General features: G+C 34.1%; 1 protein-coding gene across 5 annotated transcripts in view; it reads left to right on the top strand.

The window, feature by feature from the left end:
• The window catches only part of LOC148283512 (diacylglycerol kinase theta), a 127,289-nt gene that overhangs the window by 101,518 nt on the left and 11,402 nt on the right, over positions 1-14,369 (top strand). For all 5 annotated transcript variants that reach the window (XM_088243755.1, XM_088243758.1, XM_088243759.1 and 2 more), the window contains 8 exons: positions 2,144-2,353; positions 4,041-4,296; positions 5,866-6,062; positions 7,204-7,416; positions 8,524-8,658; positions 9,760-9,934; positions 11,421-11,569; positions 12,999-13,169. In XM_088243755.1, coding sequence (XP_088099881.1) covers positions 2,144-2,353; positions 4,041-4,296; positions 5,866-6,062; positions 7,204-7,416; positions 8,524-8,658; positions 9,760-9,934; positions 11,421-11,569; positions 12,999-13,169 — 1,506 coding nt within the window. The remainder of the gene's footprint in view (positions 1-2,143; positions 2,354-4,040; positions 4,297-5,865; positions 6,063-7,203; positions 7,417-8,523; positions 8,659-9,759; positions 9,935-11,420; positions 11,570-12,998; positions 13,170-14,369) is intronic.

Genomic DNA, 14,369 nt, shown 5'->3' with positions numbered 1-14,369 from the left:
CTAAAATTCTTTTTTTTTAGAAAGAGAATCAGAACTAAATTTTCTGTGTCGGTACCTTTCGCGTTTTTCAAAAATAGTAAATACACGCTGGTAAAAAAATAGCAAAAATATCCATAGTGTGTAAAAAAATCATTGCTCTATTGCCATAATCTAGGGAGAAAACACGGGAATACGTTTGTATGAAGAAAAGCGTGACCGTATTCTTCTTTACAAATAAAAAAACTACAGAACTTCCTCATTGATTTTCCTGCAAAATGAGCCTTACGTCATTTCAGCCTTTTTACCATCGGTATATAAATATATATAAATATATAAATCATATATATATAAATCAAAAATTTTGTTAATTTAAAAATTAACAAAATTTTTGAAAAAAGTATAGACTACAGTAAAGCTTCAATTATCCGGATTAATGAGTGCCAGACCATTTCGAATATGCAGAAATCTGGATAACTAGATTAACCATTAAATACAAAATAAATGATAGAAAGAAAACCCAAACTTTTTAAGATCTCTATTTATTGCTTTTGAAATAATACAGCAAATTGGACTCACATTAAAACTAACTTGTTCTTAATAATGTTTAAATTATTTTTTAAATTTATAAAATTTTATCTTTTTTCTTTGTAAAGGAAAAATTAGAAACTCGCTGACAAGCCGGTTTCGCAGTTTAGTGGGTTTCATTATTTTTCCTTTTATATTTTCTGTTCATGTTTACCTTCTTAAATAAAAATAATTACAAAAAACTTAAATATGTCCAGCAAAAGTAATTGCTTTGACACCAGCGACCATTTTATTTGTTTTCATAACACCTACTTTATTTTTATTTCCTAAGGATCTAGATATTTGGCAATCCGGATGACTAAATTTCGGATAAACGGAGTTCTACTGTATTAATTTATTATCAATTTTGTATAATATGTCAATCTATTTTTTTTTTAAACACAAGCTTCGTGATTTGTCCCCTGAAGACTTAAAATATTTTATTATAAAAATCCATACCTATTTGAGAATCTTATCAAATGATAAGTAATAATGTTAAATAAATGCACTGTTAAGCATGTTTAAGCACTAGAAATCTTAAAGCCATTGCTTTGATTTACATAGAATATTATATTAGATGAAATCATTAGAATTTAATGACATACCATAGTATAATTATGAAGTAATTAATAATTTTAGACTTGACAGTTATATAATTTGCAATTATGTAACAACTTATAAATAAATGTAAATAGTGCATGTGAGAATTAATTTAGAATATCAAGTGGTAAGGTGTTTAAAAATATAAATAATAAATAATTAATTACCCCTAAATAATGACTTAGTAAATAGAAATAAAATAAACAAATAATTAAACAAATACGGAAGATATTTTATGTGATGTTTAAGTTAGATGTAATTGTAGGTTACGTGTTTAGATAGCTCGATGGGGTGGAGTTGTGTTTTTAGTTTTGGTGTTTTATTTTAAGGTGTGACCGACTGACAATTCACATGTCAATGTGCCTAAATGTTTGTATGTTATTGCTTTTGACTTGGAAACTAACCTCACCTAACCTATAACTTTTAAACATGTTTCATGTCTGCTCAATCCAATTACTTTGTAAAAACTGTATAAGGTTAATGTGTCAACAAAATCAAGATAATGAAAAAGGCAGTAAACCTCCAAATACTATGCCAGATAAAGTCTGTGTTGCTCAGAAATGGAATCGAACTCTATTTTATTAAAAGTATATTCCATATCTGAACTAAAACCTGCCATTTGATTTTGGCTGCTAACATTTTCTAAACTCATTGGATATGAGACTAATCAAAAATGAAAATGACCTCTTTCAAAACATTGTTGTATGGTTGACAGAAAATTTGGAAGAGCTTTATTATTATATAACATAGTTCTCTTGTAAATGCCTAGACTTCCGTATTCCCTTCTCAAAAAATTCTCTTGAACCCGTTTTTTATTGTAAGAAAAAATCATTCTTAACAAAAGAAAAACATTGAATCGAAAACTTATTTTCAAATATAAGTAAAACCTTTATGCAATTCTTAGTTTTGATATGAATACCGACACTAATTCAAACAAATAAACATGCAAAAATTTACGCAGTGCGCTAACCTTCAACCTTTGAACCTTTGCAATGTCCAGCACGGAGCATCAGCGAAGAGTTCAGCAGCAGTGGCGTCGTGGGCCCGTGTGGCGGCGTCGGAGCGGGCCCGGCTGTGGCGTGCGCGGGGGGCGCGGGGGGCGCAGGGGGCGCGGCGGGCGCAGCCACGCCGGACCAGTCGCCCTCGCCTCGCCAGCACGATGAGCCCGCCTCCCACCACAAGGGAAAGGAAAAGGAGGATCGAGATGAAGGTAACCTCACCCTCTGTATTTATTTTATTTGACTATTTCTGGAGGCTTTTTTGAAGGAAGAGGAACGCAGACTAAAGATATGATCTCTTTTTTTCTATGATTTATTTTGTTGCCCTTTTATATAAGGAATATTTTTGTGTTTTTTTTTTAATATTTTTTATTTCCTTTTTTAATTACTAAAAAAAAATTACCATATTATCTTTTACAGAATATTTTATTTTTTCTTTCTTATGTTTTACAAAAATATTATAAATGTCCATTATTTATTATAGGAGCTAAAATTCATTAACATTTTCTTGTATACCCACGAACAGGCCATGCCTTTGTGGGATTTTTTGTTTACTATTTTTCTATTAATATGTATTTCATTGATATGTAATTATACTTGTTTTTTATACTCTGTTTTATTATTATGTTTATTGTAAAAAAAAATAAAAAATTTTTAAGCAGGACACGAGATATATGGGCATCAGCATAGGCTGCCTGCCTATTACATATAATAAAAATTATAATTTTATTCATACTTTAAATATTATTATATTAGGAAAAAGCAGATAAAAAATATGGATGTACTGAAGAATTTGTTAAAACCTGGAAAGTTATGGCAATCAGTCCACCAGATTCTTAGGAGCTGGCATGTCAAAGGTTTGAATAATCAGAATGTGTGCACGTGAAAACAAATGAATGTAGAAGAAACAAAGTATGTTTGTGAAGATGAGAACATGAAAATGAAATAAAAGTAAAGCCGAAAATAATAGTATTCTTATGTTATTATACAATATTTATTGAAAATAATAGTATCCTTATGTTATTATACATGCAAATTTTCGTCCTCAATTTGAGTATTTTTTAGTTAAAAATAGTGAACGAAAAAATGTTCAACTTGCCCCACGTTGGGCGCCATTGTAATGGGATGAAATGGTAATTTTAAAATACTTATTTATTTAATGCAAACTTTTTAGGTTTTGTAATGTAATGTATTTATTTTTAGATATTTGTACAAATAAAATTTGATCAACTAGTTATACCTTAACCAATAAACAATATGTAAACAAAAATAATTTCAAAAACAAAACATTGTTATAAAATTCAGACACTTACCCATGGCGCTCTGTCTACCTGTATGGATCTTTGTTTTTCCAAAACCATCGCTTTCCCACAGACCCATGCGATAGACCCTGCATCCCTAATCTCTCTAGGCAACTCATTAAACATCTTAAGTCCTTTGTGACACAGATTGTTCTGAGATGCATGGATCATTGTTTTTGGGGAGGCTGTAACCTTCACCTCCCCTCGTGGTATAATTATTAGGATAGAACATTAACATGATTAAATTTTGTTTTTTAATGTATGGGATATCTTAAACCGGGGTACATATTTTACAGGTATACTTAAATACTTTATGCATTTATAAAAAAATATATTGGGAAAGTATTATTATTAGAGTACACATAAGAATATGTTAATTTGTGCAGTGTTTCAAAATTTAAAATAAAAAATAAAATAATCATTTCATAATTATTTGTCAAACTTGACACAGGCTTGAACACCCTAGTAGGGTTAAAAGGCCAACAAATCAAGTAGAAGAACTTATGGTATGCACCTGAAAGAAGTCTCATTTCTGAAGTTATTGCGACTACAAGCTGCGTGTTGACTTATTTAAAAAATATTTTTTGTACATTTGCAGAAGTGATAAAAGTGTACGATGGCAACCAGTCGCTACGACGGCGCATCTTCCGAACTGTGTCTCTACCGCGCACGGCCCCCGTGGATCTCTGCCTCAAGGGGGCCCTAGCTGCCTTCCACCTGGCGGGGCGGCGGCCGGCCGCCTACCGCCTGACGGACGCCCTGCACCCGGAGGAGGCGGGGCTCAGCGACCCCGCCCCCCTAACGAGGCTCACGCACCGAGACAACAAGCGTCCCGCAATCTTCCTGCGCTTTAGGTACTTATTTTTTGACTTCTTTTGATATAGTAAATCGTCATAGTAGAATTGGTTTGAACCGAGTCACCCATACTTTTGAGTTAGACTCAAGATTGAAATCTTGGTGTATCAGTAAAAGTTTTCAATTTTTTTTTTATTATTTACAAAAATGCAATCAACGTTTTGAACCAATTCACTATAGTTGAAATTTATTACTATTGGTCCTTGGAGTAATAACCTAATAGAATTGCCCCTATGGAGAAAAACTATTCTTTGATTACTGACCACGAATTTAGCTACAGATTACAGCAATACAACGGGTCATAGATACTTGCATCGAGAATTGCGAGCGCAAACCGAAACCGTCCATTACACGTTTGTTGTTAAACTAAAAACCAAACCAAACATTTGGAACTTTTTTGTTCTACACAATAGAGCTTAAGGGCTTCTCTAGAAAATTATTACTCTGAGGTTTAAACCAAATCTTCGACTGGTGTACTGATGGTATTACAATGAAAACCAATGTGTTCGCCCTTTAAAGATTATTTCATTGCGTTCGAGTTGAAATTAAGACAAATAATAAAGGAAAGTATAATTTGTAGAAACCTATTGAGTCCATGCAATATTTCTTAACCCTTTCAATTGACTCCGTCTGTTCGCGTTCAATCGAGGGAATAAAGGAGAATACATTATTGACTAATTTGTTGTAAAATAATGTAAAAGAATTATCAGGGTCTATATTAAATAAGAATGCCTTTCTCGAAAACCGCTATGAAAGTTTATTTATAAAACTTTTACTGTAGGTGACGTTAACATAAATTGTGTCCGTTTTTTTTCCAAATGAAGAGAACAAGAGGACAAATTACAACAAATCAGTCAATGATGTATTCTCCCAACATGTTTCTCCTTTATTCCCTGGGTTGAATACAACTAACAAATTACCAGGGTTGCATTTGACGAGAATGCATATTCTCAAAAATTGGGAAAATGTTATTTTTTTGCCTTTAAAAAAGTTTGTATTTTAATGTTTACAAACAGCATTCGTTTTGCAAAATCAGATGCTTTTCTGATATTCCTTATAATTTCTACCCATTTATTTCTTTTTGGTGAATTTTTGGTAATACCAAAATAATTTTAAGTGACTTTCAATACATTTTTCAAAATCGAAATCCTAAATAAAGTGCACCCCGGTTAGAAGAGCAGAGTTTGATATTTGCAAAAACAATTCTGCATCTAAAAAATATTTATTTTATGTTTTGCAATTCAACCAATAAAAAGTACCTAGGTACCTACTTTAATTGAATATTTGAATCATAATAATGAATTATGTGATGAATCACAAGTACCGAAGGATATTATATATCATATATGGCTGGTGATGCACTTTTTTATTCTTTTGCTTTGGGCAACAGCAAACCACACAACGCCGAAACGAAAAGATTTAAATGTCAAACATCACTTAGTTTATAGTTTATCGAAAATTCAAATACCAAAAAAACGTTTTCTAAACCAGCTAATAGCTAAAGTTTGGGCAGGACAACGTCTGTCAGGTCCGCTAGTTGTTAATAAATATAATTGTGTTCTAAACAGGGATAGGGAGAACAGCGAAGGTGTAGTCCGCGTATACCCGGGGCGTGTTATGGCCGAGGCTGCAGACGTGGCCACTGTTCCAGTGGACGGAGATACGACGGTGGCGGATTTGGTGTCAGAGGCTCTGCGGCGCTTTGGTATGCCCAACGCTGTGACCCTGGACTACCGCTGCTCAGAGATGCTGTTAGATAGAGGAGGTCAGTAACAACCATTTACTTTAGACTTTATTATTACTTATTAATTTCAATATAATTCATTTACAATATCATGTTTTTTATTGTAATGCTGTTTCTCTCCAAAAAAAAGACAAGCTCTTGTGTTTGGAGTGGGACTTACACTGAATTATCATTAATATGAGTATCATAATATCGTATCATATCAATTTTATTAATACCATCGCAGTGCTGTGATCGCAGTTTTGCGCACGCACCGTACTAACCTTGATCTCCTAAAAAGGAATTGACACCATCATGAGTTAGCTGAGTGTTGTGTAAGCTTCGTGGTGCTTGTTTTAAACTTTTTAAAATTTATCAAGAATGAAAAGAATTTGAATGAATTTAAAAAGAAATGCTATGTTTACTGTACGATGATGTAAATAGATATGTAATTAAAGTATCTGTAAATATTAGTTTATTTACAGTGTAATAAAAGCTAACTTAAGAAAGCTATTTTTTTTAAATGCCAAAAATAATATAATTCAAATCTCGCCGCTTGTGAGATAAACCTGTAATTAGTTTCCTCAATGTGAAGAACATTAAACCAGTCCACATTCGTCAACAGATCTGTGTGGTGTACAGAGAACATGAGATAAGTAATTTAATAGTAAGGCGACAGTATAATGATTCTGATAATGTGCACGATGACGAAAGAATTGGGTGTCCATCTTTGATTAGTAATGAACTGGTCCATGCGGTCAAAGAAAAAATTAAAGAAAACTAAAAGTTTGAATTATCTGCTTTTTCTGTGAAATTTTCCCAAATTTCAAGATCACTTCTGCATGAAATTGTTTATGAGAAACTGGATTTTTGAAAATGTTGTGCTCAGAGAGTGTAGTCATTGTAAACTTTAAGCTTTCTTTAATTTTTTAAGTAACTACCTCTTAACTGAGAAATTTTGTTTAATGCGAGTATATTATGTAACGCGAGTAATTATTTCTATGGGATTATATTTTTTTAACAATTCATGTGCAATTGATAATAACATTGTTAATAACATATGTCATATATTTAATATTATAGTCTTAACAGAATACTTCGTCCCGTTACAAAAATCTATTTCCACGTAAATTTCATTGTCAATTCACATTGTTATCTAAAAAGTAAGTCCTGCGTTTTGCAGTGACGGAGCGCGTGTTGGGGTTTGAAGAGCGGCCGTGGGAGATAGTGAAGCGCATGGGGCGCGAGAGCATCCGGCAGGCGGAGTTGCTACGCTTTTGCCTTCAACCCGCGCAGGATCCACACGGGCCTCGACTGGCCCTCTTCGTGGGCAACCTGCCCCCCGGCCTGTCGGAACGTAACTACGAGAACATGCTCATGGAGTTTCTCGGGAAAGGTGATGATTCCATAGTTAATAATGCGGAAGTTCACTGACACATTGTTGGAGTTTGAATAGAAAAGTGACCTTTACGCCAAAGTGTAAGGTCCGATTGGTTGTAATAAGTGATGATGTTTAAGAATTTTTCCCTTCAATTTTCCATTTCAACTCCAACAAAGTGACTCGTTTTTATTACAACACTAAAATATATTAAAAAAATTATACGCCTCCACTCATTTGCGAGTGATATTGGTTCTTAAAAACAAGAATAAGAAAAGAAAAACAAATAAAAAATTGAAAAAATAACATTTTCAGGCGTTGCCTAGTATGCAGGTGAAATAATTCAATTATATGAATCTCACCCGCATAAATAAAGGTTTCAGCTCTTTAACTTCACAAACATCAACAGATAAAAGAATTGAAGGAATATAGATGTTCAAATATAGGCAGAATGGTGAATGTTACACAGTGTGTAAAGTGGCCACTTAAACCAGCCATTGACAAGTCATAAGCCCTGTAGGCCTGGACTTCTATATTACCTTCTCTTATTATTTATTTATTTATTTATTAACGGACATTGTCCATGAATGTTAAATGTTCTTCATCTCTGTTGTAATATGTTAATATGAACAGCTCCCCAGGGAGTTTAATCCAGTCCTTGTCTACAAAAATTTGGACAAAATCAAAATATTGTTGTTAAATAAACATGAATCGTGACGTATTACGAGCGTGGCCAATGGAATTACCATTTTTGCGGGAATTTAAAATTACATATATAAAAATATTTTTTATGCTACTAATGAGTAACAAAAAATTATTAGTTTAGTAATTAGCAGTTTTTACTGGACAGTATTTCATAGACCTTTATTACTTTTAAAAAAAACGTGAAGTCCCTATTGTGGGCGTAAGTCAAAAAAGTAAAGGACATTCAATTAGTCTTGTTATTTAGATTTGGCAAATAATATTATTTGGTGTTACCAAATATTATTGTTGTCAATGAAAACCATTTAAGTAGGTACGGTATCCCACAAATTGTCACTTTTATTATTTCAGTACCCACAAATTGTCACTTTTAAAATTTTAATTTCGTTACAAAAATTTCTAATGCTTTGACATTTTTTGCAGAGAATAAATTTTCGTCAATCGGACCAATATATTACGAGTATGGATCAATGGTGATCACATACGAAGATGCCAACCGGGCGGTGAAAGCCCTCATGACCTTGAGGGAAGCCAAATTAGAAGACAAACAGCTGATGGGTAATAATACTCACTTCCTTTTCAAATGTAGAATCAGAAACTCGTTTTCGACCTATGAAATATATGTATAATGGCGTAGTTCTTCCCACCAGTGGAAGATTATAAACCATCCCACAAATTAATACAGTCAAATCAGTGAAAAAGTACCTACTTAAATTTAATTATATCTTTTTTTTTTATTGTTTCTGGAGTATTTGTCGTAATTTAAAATTATAAAACTAAGACAGAGTCAAAAACAACTTTTAATATCAATTCTGTTTTGAAATATTGATTGGCAATGATTAAATTTTTTTTTTATAAAATCAACCGAACAAAAATAACGGGATCTTCATTATTTAATAGACATTTTTTAATTTACTTAATTTTTTATTATTAAGGCAATCCATCCTAAGAAGGATGATTTCTGCCATTAGGGGTAAAATATAAACATGGCATTAGGAATATAATTAATTTAATTTAAAGCCAAGAAAACCTAAAAATTTACCTCATTTTGTGAGCGGAAGTTTCCTATCTGGTGGATAATTTTAGGATCAAAATGGACTTTGATTTAATAAAAAATATATTTTAATATTGTACTATGTTGTGAAAAAATGGTATTAAAAATTGGAGAATAACCTGTTCTTTTTAAAAATACATTTTTTGAATTTTATTTAAATGAACTGACAAAAATAAACTAAAACTCATCGTATCATTCCATGTCCACTCCCTAGTTGGAGCATATGGTGTCCGCAAAGAGCCTCCAGGCCACTCTGTCGGCTGCCAACATCTGTGCATTCTGACATGAACTGCCGACGAACAGTCAGCACTGGACGTCCGGGACGTCGAGAACCTGATGCCTTGTTAAGTAGGCAAGCGTGTTAAGGCTCTCAGGAAGCATCCCCATAACTAAAACTAGATCGCCCCAAACAAAATTATAATGATAATTTATCGGCCCGTTTTAAGCAAAAATGTATTATATTTTAAGGAAGTTCTGAGGAGGTACAATGTTTTTTTTCTTTGAGAATCAACTTGCGGTTGCAGAGAATATAATCCGGAAACAGCAATGTTACCATGGGATCACAAATCAACTATTTTCAACTGTTTTTTTTTTGTGGTTTTCAGTACTGTTGCTTCCCAGCATCGAGCCATCCATGGTTCCCGCGGGAGTGAAGCCATTGCTAGTGTTTGTGAATGTAAAGTCGGGTGGCTGCCAGGGGCTGGAGCTTATTTCCTCCTTCAGAAAATTACTCAATCCATACCAAGTCTTTGATCTCGACAATGGAGGACCACTCCCTGGGTAAATATTTTATTTTATTACACATCTTACAGAACATATCGTCGGCAGAAATTCGAAACTCTGTAAGAGGCAAATAATAAATTAATGTTAATAAATATTTGTATTTAACCACTTACCGGCTTTAATGTTTACCGGTTTCGAGACATACCCGTCTCTTCGTTAGGACACTCACTACACGAACATGCAAATACTAAAATACGCTTTCGCCTTTACCATCACTGTAGATACAAAGTATTTACGAAAAAATACATAAATTACATGCAGAGTTAAAGGGAATGCAAACACCACCATGTCCGAACAGGTACTAAAATTAAATTAAATATATTTAACGATATTTTTATAGGGGTGAAGATAGGGGAGGGGCGGAGCTAAGATATTGAATGTTACACGATTGGTTAGTTTTTAAATCAAAAAGCGGGCTGTATTGAAAAGATATTTGATTATTTATTAGGGGAATATTATTTTTCAATGTGAAATACCTCCATGTCGTTTAATTTTTATTTTCATACAAATATTTACTATCATTAATTAAAATGTTTGACTACAAATTTAATGCTTTGAACATAAATTATCTAAGTATTTCAAATTTCCTCTGATGATATGTAAGAATAAAAACTAAATTTTAAAAAGCCAATAAGACATCTCAATGTGCGTGTGTGTTTTTTCTCTATATACTCCAACAGGGGAAAAGCATGATGGTTTGTTTCGTTGCTTATTTTTTCAAAAATGGTTTTATGTTTCTTGTTTTTTATACTATTTGTGCATATTTTTTTAAAATCTAAAACTGTAGGTTTTTCTTTATGGTATACAAATAAATAATTAACCATAATACTTCGTAAAAAAAATTGTGAAAAACGGCATGACTCAACTGACTGAAATTTGACAAGATCGGGGCATCTTAAAGGAAACAAAAATGTACACAGTGTGTACGCTTGTGTTTCCAATATTCTCATGTGGTGCAGAAACATGGACAATTAGAGCAATTGAGCTGGAGAGAATAGGTGCCTTCGAGATGTGGTGTTGGCGTTGAATGTTGAGAATCCTATGGACAGCCAGAAGAACAAAAATCGAGAAAGTACGAGAAAGTTCAGCTATTGGCCGTGTGCTGCCGATGTATTCGGTAGTTCTTCGGACATATGCGCAGACAAGACATAGAAAATTTTTAAAAAGCCAGGACAAAGGGGTAGAGCTACAGCTCGCTGGATCGAACAAGTGAAAACAATGTCACAGGCGAGCCTGCATGGAGCTGTGGAGGGTGGAGGCGCATTGTAAATAAAATGACTGGGGAAATTACCAATTATCACGAACCTCAAAACTGAGAAACGACGAAGAAGAAGTACACCTAGTAAAAAAATATGTGTTTGCATTTTTTATTACAGCCATTTTGTTTGGCCTTACGTTGTAGAAACCAAAGTTTGGTAATTTTGCCTAAAAAAAATCATTCAATCCAAAATTCGAATTTTTAATATGTTTCTATTTTCTGCAGTTTGTACGTGTTTCGGCACATAAAGGACTACAAGATCCTGGTGTGCGGTGGTGATGGCACTATTGGCTGGGTGCTGCAATGCCTGGACAATGTGGGGCAGGACAGCGAATGTTCCAGCCCCCCCTGTGCCATCGTGCCACTGGGCACAGGTAACCTTTCTCTATACCTTGGTTGTTTGTGTTGTGGTGCCCTTTGGCGACCTCCATGGTGTAATGGTTTAAGGCACTTGACTCACACACTGAAGTTTCCGAGTACGATTGCCGGTAAGAACACAAAAACGAAATGTGATTTTTCTCAAGTCTAGGTGTACTGTGCTGTAATTCGCCACAGTAATTGGGACTCAAGGCCTGTTTTGGTGCAAAATATATAAATATATATACACTCTTTAGCACAATTGCCACAGGTAGAGATATAGGAGCATAATTGTAGACCTTGCAACTGTCCAATTTCCCATTCCGATTTCGGCCTAGTTGATTAGATGGCCAACTGCAAAGCTGGCTTTGCGGGTTTAATTCCCGCCAATTGCAAGGAAAAATCCAAGAAAGATTTTTTCCTAATTGGTCTGGGTGTTGTGGTGCATTTTTCACAACTTCCTTCCATATCCTCTCCTACTTCAGCACTGAACATTATCACTTACATATTATAAACATATCAATTAATGTAGTTTTTTATTCAAGTAAATATAATAGAGCAGAGTTTTTTAAAATTAACAAATAAATAACCATCCCTTTGAAGTAAAAATAAACTTTTTACATTATAAGCATGGTTAAAAATAATGCAACTCTCAAATAAAAAATATTTTTTAAATTGTCACTTTGGAGATCAACATTTTTCACATTAGTGAGATTATGTATAAGAGGCAAATACTCTTGGTATTGGAGAGTACTATGCTGTCCTAATATAACGGCTTAAATATAATATCATATATAATGTTATTTTGGTAAAATAAATTAATTTGAATTTTCGGGATTTTACCTGAGAGCAGCCATCGAATCGGAAACAATCGTCCAGGGTTCTGGTTCTATTTCACACTCAGAACCGTCCACCTTGACACAGGATATTACAAAAATACTTTAAAATAATTATCTGTAGTATAATGAGATATTAATCTTCAAAAACTGCGCAAAATATGTCCCCTACAGTATTGTGTCCCTTTTTCTGAGAGTAGCCATTGAATTGAATACACTTGTCCAGGATTCTGGTTTAATTTCATAAACAGAATAGTATTCTTCATTACATTAATGAATTAAATTAATAATTTTTTTTATATGTAAATCTGTCTTTTTTTTTAATAACCCGCTAAGCCTCTATTTTGGTAATGAAAAATACACCACAACACCCAGACCAATTAAGAAAAAATCTTTCTTGGATTTTTTTCTACCGACTGGCGGAATCGAACCCGCGACGCCAGTTTCACAGATAGTCGTCTAACCAACTGCGCCACGGCGCCTGTCTCTTTCAATACATGATTGATTGCCTAGTGAAAGAAACAATAATATAAAAATCTAAACGTAGATTCATTCTATTTTTATTGATTCAATAATAAATTATGTATATTTGAATCATTGTCTATTGCAGGAAATGATTTAGCCAGGGTGCTCCGCTGGGGCCCTGGCTATACGGGGGGCGAGGACCCCCTGTCCTTACTGCGGGACGTCATTGAGGCTGAGGAGATCCGGTTGGACCGCTGGACAGTGGTGTTCCACCCCGAAGATAAACCGGACCAAGAATTACCCAAGCAGCTTCCAAGTTAGTGCAACATCGCACTGCGACCTATGACAATAAATAATTACTACCATCGTCATCTGTGTAGGCTTAGTTCAGACACGGCGTAAGGTTGCGTCCACGCGATATAAATATAAATATACTCTGTTCAGACACGGGGCAAACCTAGCAGTGACAACAGCCCGATTTAGTCGGCCGTGCTGAGTGTGGCAAAGTTACAGTTCAAAAATAAGAATTAAATTTTTTAAATATATATTGGAATAATCCCCAGACTGTATACCCCATATCGTAATCTTTTTTCGTTCTCAATGTACAGTAAATAGAACAGCAAGAATGCCGCACGATTCTAGTTTATGGCGCGGGGGTCGGCTGGCGAAAGTCAGTTTGACGATCCGCGCTGCAAGTCGTCGCTTTAGTTTGTTTTTGTCCAACAGACCATTTTTAACGAAATTTAGTTGAGTGTACAGGAGTTCTGAGAAAGCCTTTATTTATAAAATTAAAAAAATATATATTCTTTTAAATTGTATTTATGCCTATATATTAAAAAAAAACTTCAATGCTCTATTTCTGCGTTATATTTTGGTCTGTTGGATAAAAACGAACTGAAGCAACAAAGTGTGAGCAAATATATTATAGACACCAATGCAAATAAGGAACGCGGCAGATTCGCGGCGGTTTCAAATCGCGCGATTTGCGCCGCGTCAGAACCAGCCCATAGAGTTCGCATCAGTTGTCTGAAGCCCACAATACTTGAGAAAAATATATAAATGTGTTGATCAATGCGATTATCAATAGAATCACAATACAGGATGGTATTCTGAACGCAAAAGCGCGTATTTACGCACTTAGTACACGCTAACAGAACGATCAGCGCGCGCAACTCTGTTCAGAATACCAGCCGTGGGTACGTATTCTAATGGGAGGTTAAAATTTATCTTCAATTTTATCTACAAAGTAAAATTAAGTTTTCTGTATGAAAAATATAATATGTTTACAATTTTTTTTCTAAACATGTTCAATTACCGATTACCAACGAAGATACTTTGAATGTTCATACAAATATACACCCTTTCATACATAAATATCGATATTAGTTTATACCGCCTCAGTATATAGCGATGAAGATAGCCGTTCATAATCGCGGCCTAGGTATAAGAATGATTTGTTTACCACGAAATTGTAGTTTCCAGCTGAAAAAATAACTGTTACTAATCACCAATCAAT

Source organism: Micrasema longulum, unplaced genomic scaffold, assembly GCF_059751315.1.
Source record: "Micrasema longulum isolate JH-2025_06_02 unplaced genomic scaffold, ASM5975131v1 h1tg000226l, whole genome shotgun sequence".
NCBI lineage: Eukaryota > Metazoa > Arthropoda > Insecta > Trichoptera > Brachycentridae > Micrasema > Micrasema longulum.
This window is presented reverse-complemented; position numbering and strand designations above follow the sequence as displayed.